The sequence below is a fragment of the Coregonus lavaretus genome (genome assembly GCF_964263955.1).
Source record: "Coregonus lavaretus genome assembly, chromosome: 7".
Classification (NCBI taxonomy): Eukaryota; Metazoa; Chordata; class Actinopteri; order Salmoniformes; family Salmonidae; genus Coregonus; species Coregonus lavaretus.
This window is the reverse complement of record NC_139994.1, coordinates 49,742,133-49,758,656: the sequence shown is the minus strand read 5'-3', so window position 1 is coordinate 49,758,656 and position 16,524 is coordinate 49,742,133. Positions and strand designations below refer to the sequence as shown.

Below are 16,524 nucleotides of genomic sequence, written 5' to 3'. Positions count from 1 at the left end.
CCTCCCACTCCACGAGATATTGAAGACCCCCCATCCGGCGTCTAGAATCCAGGATGGACCTCACGGTGTACGCCGGAGCCCCCTCGATGTCCAACGGGGGCGGAGGAGTCTCCTCAATCTCAAAGTCCTGGAGTGGACCAGCTACCACCGGCCTGAGGAGAGACACATGGAACGAGGGGTTAATATTTTTGTAATCAACAGGTAGTTCTAACCTATAACTCACCTCGTTCAATCTCCTCAGGACTTTAAATGGCCCCACAAACCGCCGACCCAGCTTCCGGCAGGGCAGGCGGAGGGGCAGGTTTCTGGTTGAGAGCCAGACTCGATCTCCAGGTGCGTACACTGGCCCCTCACTGCGGTGTAGGTCGGCGCTCGTCTTCTGTCGACGTATGGCACGCTGCAGATGGACGTGTGCAGCGTCCCACGTCTCCTCCGAGCGCCGCACCCACTCATCCACAGCGGGGGCCTCGATCTGGCTCTCATGCCATGGTGCCAGAACCGGCTGGTACCCTAACACACACTGAAAAGGGGTTAGTTGGGTGGAGGAGTGGCGAAGAGAGTTCTGTGCCATCTCGGCCCAGGGCACATATCTCGCCCACTCCTCCGGCCGGCCCTGACAGTATGACCTCAGAAACCTACCCACATCCTGGTTGACACGTTCAACCTGCCCATTACTCTCCGGGTGGTACCCCGAGGTAAGGCTTACCGAAACCCCCAACCGTTCCATAAATGCTCTCCACACTCTAGAGGTGAACTGGGGGCCTCGGTCAGACACTATATCCTCGGGTACCCCGTAATGCCGGAAGACATGGGTGAACAGAGCCTCAGCGGTCTGTAGGGCAGTAGGTAGACCCGGCATGGGAAGGAGACGACAGGCCTTAGAGAACCGATCCACAACGACCAGGATGGTAGTATTCCCCTGTGAGGGGGGAAGGTCGGTAACAAAATCCACCGAGAGGTGGGACCAGGGTCGTTGTGGAATAGGCAGGGGTTGTAACTTACCCCTGGGCAAATGTCTGGGCGCCTTACACTGGGCACACACCGAACAGGAGGAGACATAAATCCTCACATCCCTAGCTAACGTTGGCCACCAGTACTTCGTGCTAAGGCAGTGCACTGTCCGGCCGATACCCGGATGGCCAGAGGAGGGGGACGTATGAGCCCAACAAATGAGGCGATCGCGTACCTCGAGCGGAACGTACGTCCGACCCACAGGACACTGTGGAGGACTCGGGTCGGTGCGTAACGCCCGCTCGATCTCACCATCAACCTCCCACACCACCGGAGCAACCAGACAAGACTCCGGTAGTATGGGCGTGGACTCAACTGACCTCTCCTCTGCGTCATACCGCCGAGACAGAGCATCTGCCTTCCCGTTCTGGGACCCAGGGATGTATGTGATTTTAAACACAAACCGGGCTAGGAACATAGTCCAGCGAGCCTGGCGAGGATTCAGTCTCCTAGCTGCCCGGATGTACTCCAGGTTACGATGGTCAGTTAGAATGAGGAAAGGGTGTTGAGCCCCCTCGAGCCAATGCCGCCACACCTTTAGGGCCTGTACCACGGCTAACAGCTCCCTGTCTCCTACGTCATAATTCCGCTCCGCCGGACTGAGCTTCTTTGAGTAGAACGCACAGGGGCGGAGTTTAGGTGGAGTGCCAGAACGCTGGGAAAGAACGGCCCCTATCCCGGCCTCTGACGCGTCCACCTCTACTTGGAACGGTAAAGAGGGATCCGGATGCGCCAACACCGGCGCCGAGGTAAACAGGTCCTTTAGTCTCCCAAATGCCCTGTCCGCCTCAGCTGACCACCGCAAGCGCACCGGACCCCCCTTTAACAGAGACGTTATGGGAGCTGCCACCTGTCCAAAACCCCGGATAAACCTCCGGTAATAATTCGCAAAACCCAAGAACCGTTGCACCTCCTTCACAGTGGTTGGGGTCTGCCAATTACGCACAGCTGACACCCGGTCTACCTCCATCTTCACCCCTGACGCAGATAACTGGTAACCCAGAAAGGAGACCGACTTCTGGAAAAACAGACATTTCTCTGCCTTGACATATAGGTCATGCTCCAACAGCCTCCTCAATACTCGGCGCACCAGGGCTACATGCTCAGCACGGGTAGGACTATACACCAGAATGTCGTCGATGTACACAACTACTCCCTGTCCCTGCATGTCCCGGAAAATCTCATCGACGAAGGATTGGAAGACTGAGGGAGCATTCATCAACCCATATGGCATGACTAGATACTCGTAGTGTCCGGAAGTCGTGCTAAACGCTGTCTTCCATTCATCGCCCTCTCGAATGCGCACCAAGTTATATGCGCTCCTAAGATCCAATTTTGTAAAGAACTGCGCACCGTGCAGTGACTCCGTCATAGTCGCAATCAGAGGAAGTGGATAGCTGTACTTCACTGTGATCTGATTGAGACCGCGGTAATCAATACACGGGCGCAGACCTCCATCCTTTTTCTTCACAAAAAAGAAACTTGAGGAAGCGGGTGAAACGGAGGCCCGTATGTATCCCTGTCTAAGAGACTCAGAGATGTATGTCTCCATAGCCTTTCTCTCCTCTTGAGACAAGGGATACACATGGCTCCGCGGGAGAGCTGCTCCTGACTGGAGATCTATCGCACAATCCCCCCGTCTATGAGGCGGCAGCTGCGCCGCCCTAGTCTTACTGAACGCCAGTGCCAAATCCTCATACTCGGGGGGAATCTGCAGTGCTGGCATTAGATTCGGACTCTCCACCGAGGTCGCCCCTATGGAAACACCCAGACACCGCCCCTCACATTGAGCAGACCACCCTTTAAGAGCTTTCTCTCGCCACCTAATAATAGGGTCATGAGTCATCAACCAGGGAAGACCCAGCACTACCGGATACGCAGGAGAGTCAATCAGATAGAGCTGAATTCTCTCCTCATGACCCTCCTGCGCCGTCATCTGAAGGGGTGCTGTGACTTCCCTAATCAACCCAGACCCTAACGGACGGCTATCTAGGGCATGGACGGGGAAAGGCTTATCCACTGGAAGGAGGGGAATCCCTAACTCTATACAGAACTGGCGATCTACAAAATTCCCAGCTGCGCCTGAATCTACCAGCGCCTTATGCTGGGAACGAGGTGCAACCTGTGGGAAACAAACAGGCAAGGTTAGGTGCACGACAGAAAGCTCTGGGTAAGCAGGGCGCCTACTCACCTGGGGGGACCCCCCAATGCGTGACCTGCCATCTCCCTCACTGGAGGACCCGCCCCAACACCTAGCCGCGGTGTGCCCTCCACGACCACAGTTGGTGCAAGGGCCGGGTCCCCTCGGGCTCCTCCTCCTCCGTTCCCTAGCGCCAGCACCTCCGAGCTCCATAGGGCTCGGCTCGGAGGTGCTGGAGAGTGGAATGGGCGAACCCCCCCCTCCGGGACGCCCACGGGTGGCGAGCAGGGTATCCAGCCGGATGGCCATGTCGACCAGCTGGTCGAACGTCAACGACGTGTCCCTGCACGCCAACTCTCGCTGGACGTCCTCCCGGAGGCTGCAGCGGAAATGGTCGATATGGGCCCGCTCATTCCACCCTGCGTCAGCCGCTAGGGTCCGAAACTCTAAGGCAAAGTCCTGGGCGCTCCTCATCCCCTGTCGGAGGTAGAATAGACGTTCCCCCGCCGCCTTCCCTTCCGGTGGATGGTCGAACACAGCACGGAAGCGGCGGGAGAACTCCGCATAGTTCGTGGTAGCGGCGTCCATTCTCCTCCACTCGGCGTTGGCCCACTCCAACGCCTTGCCTGTGAGACAGGAGATGAGGGCTGAGACGCTCTCGTGTCCCGAGGGCGCCGGGTGTACGGTGGCGAGGTAGAGCTCCACCTGCAGCAGGAACCCTTGACACCCGGCAGTGGAGCCGTCGTACGCCCTCGGGAGCGAGAGCCGAATCCCACTAGGTTCCGGAGATGAGACAGGGGGGCTGACCGATGGGGCTGGTTCGGTTCGTGGAGGTGTGGGAACCCCGCTGGTCTCCCATCGGTGCAGAGTATTCATCACCCCCTCCAGGGCATGACAGACCTGGTTGATGCGGTCCTCCTGACCACGAAGACGTTCAGCCATCTCGGCTGTCGGCGCGGTCGCTCCTGCTGATTCCATGGTGAGGATGCGTGATTCTGTCAGAGTGTGGTGGGTGGAATAGTAGGAATCAGGTGCAGGAAACCAGGAGGACTTCAACAGATCTTTACTAGAGTCCAAACACAAAATAGGTCGCCAACCCAACCGGGTGGCGCGAACAATTACGCACGAAAACAACAGTGCGGTAACAACAAGAAAAGCGCACGCAGTGCGAGCTCTCGAAACACAATAACGAGAGAACCAAACACGTAGAGGCAAGCTGACATTCACAATCACGCATAACACCTGACCCAAACACACGAAACTAAATAAGGGAACAATTAAGACACAAATAAGGGACAGGTGTTATGAACAGACAAAACCAAATGAACATGAAACATAGAACGGTGGCAGCTAGTACTCCGGAGACGACGACCGCCGAAGCCTGCCCGAACAAGGAAGAGGAGCAGCCTCGGCCGAAACCGTGACATTAATTCCCTCTCCCTCTCTCCACAGGCTCCATCACTTCACAGGTTATCAGAGAAGCAGCCTGGCTCCATCCCCAAACACAGACTGCTGCACACAGTTAATAGACGGATAGAGAGAAGAGAGAGGGGGTGCTTTACAGACACTGGGTGTAGTAGTTAAGAGGGAGAGGAGTGTGGTGGGGGCACAAGCACTCGATGTAGTAGTTAAGAAAGGGGGGGGGGGGGGGAAGGGGGAGGGAGGAGAAGGAGTGAGGGAGAAGTGAGAGAGAGCGTGAGAGAAAGGCATCCCTCTAATTCCTCAAGACGGGCTCTTGTATCAAACGTAGTAAGTGTGAGAAGAGGAGGAGAAGGAGGGACGGACTGACGGACTGACGGAGGGACGTACAGAGGTCTGGGATACTTCTAAAGAGCTGAGGCCCAAAAACGCTGAGGCTGGAGCGGTCGACTGCAGTCAGGGCGAGAACATCAGATGAAAGGAGGAAGCACTTCAGTCTGAGAAGAAGGGGAGGGGGACCGACACTGACTTATCCCTGACGGACCGACGACCCTGCACAGTGCAGAGAGGAAACAGCATGAGACTACACCTACTGGAGGCCAGCATACCATTACTACACGAGCTGGTCACAACTTCATTAAGAAGAGTGTAAAGGAATCTGAACTGATACAGAGGGACTAGAAGTGAAAACCCAAAGCCAAAACGCAAGGGGAGATTTGAGGAAAGACAGGAGAGAGAACAGTTAAAGCTTGTGAACATTGTCCACCTTCTTGAAGAAGTGGGAAAAAAAGAGAGAGTTTCACTGCAACTTCAAGGAGAAGAGAAGAGAGAAGAAGAGAAGGAGAAGAGAAGAGAGAAGAAGAGAGAGAGGCTCTACCAGGCTCCACGTCAATGTGAGTGAGAACGTACAGACCCAGGGAGGGAGTTGAACTAACTAAAACATTCTATTTAGACGTCAACTATTCTACTATCTGTGAAAATCATTCACAAAATTAGCAGCATTTTAAAATTACTATTCTTGTTAGCATCACTGATAATTAAATGCATAGATAATAACATTTCAGACAGGGGGTACACTACCGTTCAAAAGTTTGGGGTCACTTAGAAATGTCCTTGTTTTCGAAAGAAAAGCAATTTTTTTGTCCATTAAAATAACATCAAATTGATCAGAAATACAGTGTAGACATTGTTAATGTTGTAAATTGCTATTGCATTTTAATGGAATATCTACATAGGCGTACAGAGGCCCATTATCAGCAACCATCAGTCCTGTGTTCCAATGGCACGTTGTGTTTGCTAATCCAAGTTTATCATTTTAAAAGGCTAACTGATCGTTAGAAAACCCTTTTGCAATTATTGTTAGCACAGCTGAAAACTGTTGTGCTGATTAAAGAAGCAATAAAACTGGCCTTCTTGAGACTAGTTGAGTATCTGGAACATCAGCAATTGTGGGTTCGATTACAGGCTCAAAATGGCCAGAAACAAATAACTGCCAGTCAAAAGACAATAGAGCTGCTTCAGTATGTTCTAGATTAGAGAATATATTATGATAATCTTTCAAGGACCAGCTTGAATGTAGTTCAGTGTTATATCAGTAACCACAAAGCTAGAGAGGAAGGTCATTTGAAAATACCATAGGACATGATTCAGTCATTTCTATAGCAGATTAAGATCAGTGTCTCCAGAGTTATGAGAAACAATGACGTGTCATATTTCAAAGAATAGCAAATACATGGGATGTGTAAAACAGATGGAGCAGCCAAGTGGAGGCCTATTTTAAGTCGGGATACAACGCGTGAGCAGGTCTCCCTCTTACTGGACTCTGACCTTACACCTGAACAACACTTTACTAACAATAGGAGACTGACGTAGAACGTAAACAGTTATCGAGTCAGTAACAATACTTCTCAAGTGGACGTCTTCCATAGCGTGGTTAGGGTCAGGGTTAACGGTCAGATGAGGGTGATGTGTGTTTGTTTGGTAAAAATAAGGGGTGGAAAAATGGAGTCTTGTCCTGGAGGCAGAACAGAGTGATATTCCTTTAGATAGGCCAGTTGCAAAGTCAAAATGAGCTTTTTGGTCTTAATTTAAGGTTAGTGTTAGGTATTAGGGTTAGCAGTGTGATTGGGGTTAGGTTTAAAATCATATTTTATGACTTTGTGGCTGTGCCAGCTAGTGACCACTCTGCAGAGCTGCCTCCAGAACAAGATTCATGATGAAAAACATGAACCCACAAATACCCACAAGAGTTTACCATGCGGTCAAGAAAACCCCTTGTCCCGGCTAAAACCAATGTGAGGCATTCAATGTTTTATTTTGTTTCCTGCACCTGTGGAAGTGCTGGATGTGCATACACTGCTTTAGAAATAAAAGTACTACGGGGAGGAAAAAGAACAGTACCCACGCTGCTAGAATTCTCATGGGTGTGCTTGAATGCTACCAAAAAGTATTATATTTTCCCTTGGCATTATTTGTACCCTGCACCTGTGGAATATTGCTCAATATACTACTTTTACACAACTTCTGAACTAACAGTGTTAAGTGCTGGGCCTTGGCCCCTCTGGTCTGCCCTGATAGATTTAACACACTGGGGCCGAGCGGTGCCGAGGTCTGGGGTATTTCTGGAAGGCGGGCTGGCCGCTGACCTCAGTCCATTGTTCAGGCTGGTCAGGGCAACGCTTAGTTAGCATGGGGGAGGGGGTGCTATCCTGTCAGCGTTAATGGCACATGTCAGTTAGGCGTTATAGCTGATTCAGGGAAACTTGAAACTTGGTCTATGGTGATTTGGTGTGGTTTTTTACCATACTGGAAGAATCAAACAACATTTTACATTTTACATTTTAGTCATTTAGCAGACGCTCTTAACCAGAGCGACTTACAGGAGCAATTAGGGTTAAGTGCCTTGCTCAAGGGCACATTAACGTCATTTAGCAGACGCTCTTAGCCAGAGCGACTCACAAATTGGTGCGTTCACCCTATAGCCAGTGGGATAACCACTTTACAATTTGGGGGGGGGGGGGGGGGGGGTTAGAAGGAATACTTTATCCTATCCCAGGTATTCCTTAAAGAGGTGGGGTTTCAAATGTCTCCGGAAGGTGGTGAGTGACTCCGCTGTCCTGGCGTCGTGAGGAAGCTTGTTCCACCATTGGGGTGCCAGAGCAGCGAACAGTTTTGACTGGGCTGAGCGGGAGCTGTGCTTCCGCAGAGGAAGGGGAGCCAGCAGGCCAGAGGTGGATGAACGCAATGTCCTCGTTTGGGTGTAGGGACTGATCAGAGCCTGAAGGTACAGAGGTGCCGTTCCCCTCACTGCTCCATAGGCAAGCACCATGGTCTTGTAGCGGATGCGAGCTTCAACTGGAAGCCAGTGGAGTGTGCGGAGGAGGGGGGTGACGTGAGAGAACTTGGGAAGGTTGAACACCAGACGGGCTGCGGCAACACCTTTACAGTGTCTTGAACAAGTTTTCTAAGTTTTCTATTTCTAACAAGACAGGAACGGCAGTCTGTTATCAGCCCAACGATAAACAAATGCATTCAGGCATGTGTAGAAGCACACACAAACACACACACACATGCACACACACATCCTTTGGTTCTGTCTCTTACCCTTCATCTTCATCTTATCCATCATCATCCTCTGTGCACCCTCATCTGGCAATTAGAGGCGTTTCCCACAGGGCCAATCAGCGTTCAGATGACGATCCCGCTCTGACCAATCAGCTTTCAGATAACCATCCCGCTCTGACCAATCAGCTTTCAGATAACCATCCTGCACTGATAGAAGATATGAGAGTGTTTATAGATTACACGGTGCAGCCTGCCGTCCTCTTCCTCTAACAGATCATTCCTCTAACTAACCTCCCTGTGAACTACCTTTGAAGACTGAGCTGGTACACTCGAGAATGAGAAACAAGGACCATATTATACATGTAGCGTTGCATTGTATTGTTCACATTGGATCAACCTGTGCTAACCTTTATCTCTCCCTCCCCAGTTGACCATGAGTATGAGCGGCACACTGGAGAAGGGGGCTCACCACCAGGCTCTGGAGTTCTCCGAGGAGCTCTCTCCCGACAACCACCACCACCACCTCCAGCACTCCAACTCTCTGGCCTCCAGCGCTCCTGTGGGGACCCCCTCCGGCGTGGTGGTGCCTCCCCCGTACTCTGCAGCTGAGAGTGGGGGAGGTGGTAGCGGCGCTCCCCTAGAGCTCCGGGGCTCTCTGGACTGCTGGGCGTGCTCGGTGCTGGTGACAGCCCAGAACCTGGTCATCGCGGGGATCAACGCCTGCCTGGCCGGACTGGTGTTCGGACTCATCCTCACCCCCGCCATCGTCATGGTGGTGTTCGGATTCCTCTGTCATTCTACGGTAAGAAGGGTGTGTGTGTGTATGTGTGTGTGTGTGTGTGTGTGTGTGTGTGTGTGTGTGTGTGTGTGTGTGTGTGTGTACACAAAGTAAAGAGCATTTCTTACATTAATCTTCCAAAATTCCTAGGTGTCATTTCAATTTCGCATTCATATTTCATCTGTGTCAGCGTGTGTGCGTCAATGTGAGTGGTGTTTGCTAACACAGTCATAACCATTTACCATTTCAGAGGTACTCAGGAGTAACTGACTAGATAAGAGACCAGTAATTATATGTTATACAGCATGCTGACATTTCAGGAGAGACTAACTGTAAATACTAACTAAACTTTCACCATCCACCACGAGTTTGGAATAGTTTAGCTGAAAATTAGGGTGGAGTTTGGAATAGTTTAAATGAGGGTGGAGTTTGGAATAGTTTAAATAAGGGTGGAGTTTGGAATAGTTTAAATGAGGGTGGAGTTTGGAATAGTTTAAATAAGGGTGGAGTTTGGAATAGTTTAAATAAGGGTGGAGTTTGGAATAGTTTAAATAAGGGTGGAGTTTGGAATAGTTTAAATAAGGGTGGAGTTTAGAATAGTTTAAATGAGGGTGGAGTTTGGCCCTCTGTGATGTGTTTCACAAGCAGATGTTTAAGAACAGAGTCTGCATCCCAAATCGAACACCTCACACCCAGTTATAGTGCACTACTTTTAACCATGCAGGGCCCATAGAGTTCTGGTCAAAAGTAGTGCACTATATAGGGAATAGGGTGCCAGTCAGGGTTTAGAATCAGACTGGACAGGTTAGGACTCAGGAGTCAGGGGAGAGTGATTAGCTAGCCTGGCTGGTCCCAGGTCTAGATGTGCTTTAGTCCAAGAACGTTTTAAACACACACATGCACAGATTCACAGACGTAATGTGAAATAAATTTAGCACACTTGAGCTCACAAACACAGACTCACACAGATGCACGCATGCAAGACCCTGTAGAGGTGGGATGGTGCATGCATGCTCGCAGACACACACCTTTGACCCCAGTAAATCCCACTAGTTTTAGTTTCCCACCCTGCCACCCCTACTGGTCATAGTGGGTCAGAGTGGGAATGGGAAGAAGGGCCACAGCACTACTGGTCTGACCACCTTACTAATGATCAGGGTATGCACGCATGGGTGTGTATTCAAAGAGACATGTTACAGGAACCTTGTGACACCAGATTAAGAAGGGATTAGGGTGGAGAGAGAGAGAGAGAGAGAGAGAGAGAGAGAGAGAGAGAGAGAGAGAGAGAGAGAGAGAGAGAGAGAGAGAGAGAGAGAGAGAGAGAGAGAGAGAGAGAGAGAGAGAGAGAGAGAGAGAGAGAGAGAGAGAGAGAAATGAAACAAAGGAGAGAGGGGGATGAGAAAGAAGTGAGGGGGGAATTTTAAAGCTGGCTAAAAAGTTACCCTGATCTCACAGTTTGCTGTCACAAACTCTGAAAAGGATGGAGGATCTTCGCTAACCAGTTGCAAGAACTTGAAATGAACAGTTGCATGATTTCAGAGCTAGATACCAAACACACACCCAACTCACAACCAAATGCCTTCAATAAGAATGAATATAAACAATATTAAGTTTGGGACATAAAATCCCTGATGAGGCCTCAGAAAGTAGAAACGAACAGACATTCATGTATAGTGTCATCTGTGTTCACCTCCCAACCTCCCTCAAAACTGCCTCTCCTCTCCTCTCCTCTCCTCTCCTCTCCTCTCCTCTCCTCTCCTCTCCTCTCCTCTCCTCTCCTCTCCTCTCCTCTCCTCTCCTCTCCTCTCCTCTCCTATCCTCCTCTCCTATCCTCTTCTCTTCTCTTCTCTTCTCTTCTCTTCTCTTCTCTTCTCTTCTCTTCTCTTCTCTTCTCTTCTCTTCTCTTCTCTTCTCTTCTCTTCTCTTCTCTTCTCTTCTCTTCTCTTCTCTCCTCTCCCTCTCACTCTCCCTTCACTCTCTCCTATTATTGTGATGTTACACAGCTGTGATATAAGAATGGCAATTAATCACATTTAATCTATGGAAGGGCTCCTCGTTCTTTGTGGGGTCAGTATGAGTGTGTGAGAACAAAACGGATTGGGTTTGTGAGTGTTGATCAATCTCTCTCTCTCTCTGTGTGTGTGTGTGTGTGTGTGTGTGTCAGACTGCTATCTGCTCTATCCTCACCTCAGACACACATTCTACCAGGGGCACATCATCGTCTCCCTGCAGCTCCTCCTCTCCCCTATCTGTCCATTCCTGCATTCCTCCTTTATTCCTCCATCCTTCACTTGTCTTGACCATGGGCGCTGAAACCAACGACTCTCTCCATCTGTTCTGAGAAGACACTAACAGAAAGCTTCATTAGCTTTCATTAGCATTATGCAGTCATAGGAACAGTAAGAAAAACAGTAAGTAACACAAACAAACAAAAAACAACACATGTCCCTCTCCCCAGGTGCGCCCTCATGGGACCACCCGCTACTGCTCGGACCTGCTGAATGACGGTGGCTGTGTGGCCCTCCTGGTGGTAGGTTTCCTCCTGGTTACCCCCCTCCTGGTCCTGGCTCTGGCCGCCTACTGCCGCCTGGCCCACCACCTCCAGCTGGGACTCTGCTTTATACCATATTCCAGGGCTGTCTACAAGAACCTGCCCGCCACACAGCACCATGGCCTGGGAGGGGGCTGCTGTGGAGGCGGTGGGGCCGAAGGGGAGGGAGGAGGAAAGGGGAAGGTCTGGGTGTGAAGGGGAGAGGGTGGGGAGATGGAGGGGAGAGGGTGGGGAGAGGGAGGGGAGAGGGTGGGGAGAGGGTGGGGAGAGGGAGGGGAGAGGGTGGGGAGAGGGAGATGGAGGGGAGAGGGTGGGGAGAGGGAGGGGAGAGGGTGGGGAGAGGGAGGGGAGAGGGTGGGGAGAGTAGGGGAGAGGCTGGGGAGAGGGAGGGGAGAAGATGGGGAGAGGGTGGGGAGAAGGTGGGGAGAGGGTGGGGAGAGGGTGGGGAGAAGGTGGGGAGAGGGAGATATGTAAAGGAAGGTATAAGGGAGGGAGCGAGGATGAGCGAGAGACAGAGACACAGAAAGGGAGAGGAAGAGAAGGGAGCGCGTGGAGGGAAAGGGAGAGCCAAGATGAGGAGGGAGACGGGATGAAAGGAGGGAAGAATGGCATTAGAGAAGGGAGGAGGAGGAGAAGGAGGTGAAAGAGGAGGAGAAGAACAACCACAGCAGTCAAACTCCTATCTGGGAAGGCTACAGTACAAGCCCCACAGAACAAAGTAAACCATTCCTCTGGCCTGAGTTCAACCAAAGTAACCTCCCTCACACCACCACGCTATATACAACCAATTTAATGAAAAGTGACCTGTCAACATGTGGGATTTACTGTCAGAAAATATTATAGCAGACCAAAAAGAGGCAGGAATTTTTACACTGTTCAAGATGGAGAACAAGTAATCAACAGCAAACATCTCAACCACATGGCAGGCTAAATTTTGTTTCTTCAGTGAAACACTGGACATTGTATTAAAGGACATAATATCACTGCCATGTGTTCACATCAAATATCACATCAACACAGTATCTTTAAGCATTTATCCATCATGAAGGACCTTCAGTATAGTTTTGTACATTTAGTTGACTATGGTTTATGACTGCTACTGTTTCTTGTACATTTCCTTTTTTCAAATATAGCCTATTTGGAATCAGTTTGAGTCTGTCTTTTATTAAAAAAAACAGTGTGTTCATTGTGGTTATTCATTGTGGTTATGCATGAATTCCCACATTTGGGGTTATTCGCAGGGGTCAACACAGCCAGAGTGCAATGGCTGAGCCTCGCCATGGGTGAACCACCTTCTTGATCATGGTATCTCCCCTGCCAGCTAAATATGAGTTGCACATATTCAATGTGAGGAAGGGATTCCAGTTCATACATTACTCGGCAACTCGGTTCGCATTTTGTTACGCGACGGTTTCAAATGTGCATATGAACGGCCAGATTTGAATATCGTATCTTGAAAAAATGTCACGTTTATTTTACAATCACAGCTGTATTCTCAGTGGGGTATGAAGCTGCCTTACCGCCAGCAACGAACACAGGACACGGCTAAAATCACCGCCACCATTTGATAAAAAAAACTAAAACTAAAAAACTAAAATGAAAGTTATTACTGATAAATCACCAGTGTTTTGTCATTTGTAATTAGCAAATCAGTTAACTGACTAACTTCTTCCAGTGTGAAGTCATTGGTAGGTAGCTTGGTAAACTATACTGAACAAAAATATAAACGCAACATGTAAAGTGTTGGTCCCATTTTTCATGAGCTAAAATAAAAGATTCCAGAAATGCATCCACCTGACAGGTAAAAGGCCACTCTAAAATGTATAGTTTTTTCACACAACACAATGCCACAGATGTCTCAAGTTTTGAGGGAGCGTGCAATTGGCATGCTGACTGCAGGAATGTCCAACAGTGCTGTTGACAGAGAATTTAATGTTAATTTCTCTACCATAAGCCGCCTCCAACGTCGTTTTAGAGAATTTGGCAGTACATCCAACCGGCCTCACAACAGCAGACCACGTGTAACCACACCAGCCCAGGACCGTCACATCCGGCTTCTTCACCTGCGGGATCGTCTGAGGAGGGGGAGGGGGATGCTCAGGAGTATTTCTGTCTGTAATAAAGCCCTTTTGTGGGGGAAAAACTATTTCTGATTGGCTGGGCCTGGCTCCCCAGGCCCACCCAGTAGGGCCTAATTAATATATTTCAATTGACTGATTTCCTTCTATGAACTGTAACTCAGTAAAATCTTTGAAATTGTTGCATCTTGCGTTTATATTTTTGTTCAGTATATATTTTCAAAGTAGCTTCCCCAACACTGAATTGAACTGTAAAAATGTATTACCTTTTAATGTGGTATGCACAACCAGTCACCTCACCTCACCTCACCACCCTAAACCCTAAGGGAGAGATCAAAATTTAGGGGCTGGTGCAACTCAAGGTGTCATAAAACAATTAAACTTATTTTCACATGACCCTCCCCTTTTCACATGACCCTCCCCTAAATTGAACACTCTCCCCACTCATAGAATTAACTCAGAATAATGTTTCCCACCACAAATAGCAATAACTGTAGCGACCCTGCATTTATAAACATGTATATCAACTTTGCCACTTCAGCATGCTTTTGTGACACAGTCGATGCCGCGCAGGACGACGGGCCAGAAGGTTGATGGTTTGCTGACCACCACAGACGAGCTCACTCTCCCTGCCTGTTTCATTACACTATGATCAGAGCCGGCTGCAGACAATGATCAGCTAGGGGGAAATCAGATTTTCAACATTTTGATGCCGTATTTATAATGATATAAAATATATGCAATGAATTTTCCACCAACAGGTTTCTGCACCAATGCACCACACAACCAATAAACAAAGCATACCAACTTCGGGCACTTCAATATCATGGTTTGTGTTTTCATCACCACAATAAATAGACTATTTTAATCTCGACAAACAGAGAATGCATCCCTCCCTACCTTGTAAGCTTATCCAGTATCGAAGGCTTGGCTTGGCAGTCTCTGAATGTCATTCAACTTTTAGGTGTTTTGTAACAGATGTCTATTTCCATTAATCAATTGGCCACTGCACAGTTTGGATTGATTGATTCATTGATTTTATTTGTCAGTTAAGAAATACATATATAAACAAAGATTTTTTGAAGTGACCGGGATTGCACAATAAAGTCGGGGACTTCTTTCCATTGTGGTCCCTATTTTTTTTACAGAAATATATCAACAATGACATAGATACAGACACATTACAGCGATAGAGACTAAAAAATGCTCAACCTCCAGATGAGTATGAGGGGGGAGTTTAAGTACAATTCTTATAAGCTTGTTTGGCTGGTAGCTTATTTTTTTTAGATATTTGGGGCTGCTGGTGAACCATGATGTGCAGGCATAATCAAAGTGACACTGAACTAGCGCAATTGCCAGAGTCTTTAGGGTGTCGATAGCTAGGTTTCCATCCAATTGGCGACACATTTTTATGTGAATATTCTCAAATCTTCATAAAAACAATACGCCATTTCAGAGTTTCTTTTAGGAAAATGTGACGCCAGATAACAGGACAGGGAAGATTTTAATTTACCGGACATTTGAGAAATAAATAAATGAGGGATGTTGGCCAAATGTGCCACATTTGAGTCATTAAAAACGCCTTATAACAAATTACAAAAACACTATTCCTTGTGTTTGGATGTGTAGCATATGCAAAACTTTATAGCCTATTTTGGTTTTCCTAAAACAATAATTGTCCACCTCACAGTACAGCTGTCAGAGATTTGAGCACTAAATGTATCAGGACATTGCATGCAAAGGCCTATAGGCTTAGGTGTCCACTGTATGATATTAATATTTTAATATATATATATATATATAGCTTATATAAAGGAAGAGAAGCTTAGGCCTAACCCATGCATTACTTTATGTCAGATGGCTACTGTGTCTGCTAGATATAGCCGTACAGAAGGAGGGTAATTTGTTAATTTTTGATCCAAATATTTTGTATAAAGACAAGCATTATGTTGTTAGTTTATAGGAGTAACTCTGATAGGCCTGAAACAGTCTTCCTCACCTCAAGTTCAACTGTCGGAGTCAGTTGGAGCGTCGGGGCGCACTGCCTTCATATCATAGGCCTGCAGTAGCTAAAGCTTAATAATAGCCACATCATACCAAACCTTCACAAACATTTCTAAACTTTATGAGAAGCCATTATTTAGAGGGAAAATACAAGCAGAAGAGCAAATGTAAACCAGGGAAAAAACACACTACCCTCCCCTGTGCCACCCAAAAAACACACAACCCTCCCCTGTGCCACCCAAAAAACACACAACCCTCCCCAAAGCAAAAACAAAAGTTTGACAACCCTCCCCTATCTTGGACCACCCCACCCCCAGTAAATGTAGATCTGTCCCTAACCCCTACCCTTAACCATAACCCTTACCTAACCATTTAAAATGTAAACTTCAATGGGGTAGGGACATCCCAAGGACAGTAGCAGTGCATGGGTGAAATCACTGGGGAAGCCAAGCCAAAAAACAACAACATATATTGCGTTGTTTGATCTATAACCTGTTAGTTCATACGCCTTGCGATCATGATATACAGTGGGGAAAAAAACTATTTAGTCAGCCACCAATTGTGCAAGTTCTCCCACTTAAAAAGATGAGAGAGGCCTGTAATTTTCATCATAGGTACACGTCAACTATGACAGACAAATTGAGAAAATCCAGAAAATCACATTGTAGGATTTTTAATGAATTTATTTGCAAATTATGGTGGAAAATAAGTATTTGGTCACCTACAAACAAGCAAGATTTCTGGCTCTCACAGACCTGTAACTTCTTCTTTAAGTGGCTCCTCTGTCCTCTACTCGTTACCTGTATTAATGGCACCTGTTTGAACTTGTTATCAGTATAAAAGACACCTGTCCACAACCTCAAACAGTCACACTCCAAACTCCACTATGGCCAAGACCAAAGAGCTGTCAAAGGACACCAGAAACAAAATTGTAGACCTGCACCAGGCTGGGAAGACTGAATCTGCAATAGGTAAGCAG

General features: G+C 48.2%; 1 protein-coding gene across 1 annotated transcript; it reads left to right on the top strand.

The window, feature by feature from the left end:
• Positions 1-5,026: 5,026 nt before the first annotated feature.
• On the top strand, positions 5,027-11,658 carry tmem88b (transmembrane protein 88 b; the record flags this gene model as incomplete). The annotated part of the gene is made up of 3 exons (XM_084166038.1): positions 5,027-5,463; positions 8,562-8,936; positions 11,371-11,658. The coding sequence occupies exons 2-3, from the start codon at positions 8,568-8,570 to the stop codon at positions 11,656-11,658; spliced, it is 657 nt and encodes a 218-aa protein (XP_084022164.1). The 5' UTR covers positions 5,027-5,463; positions 8,562-8,567.
• Between the last annotated feature and the right edge of the window lie 4,866 nt (positions 11,659-16,524).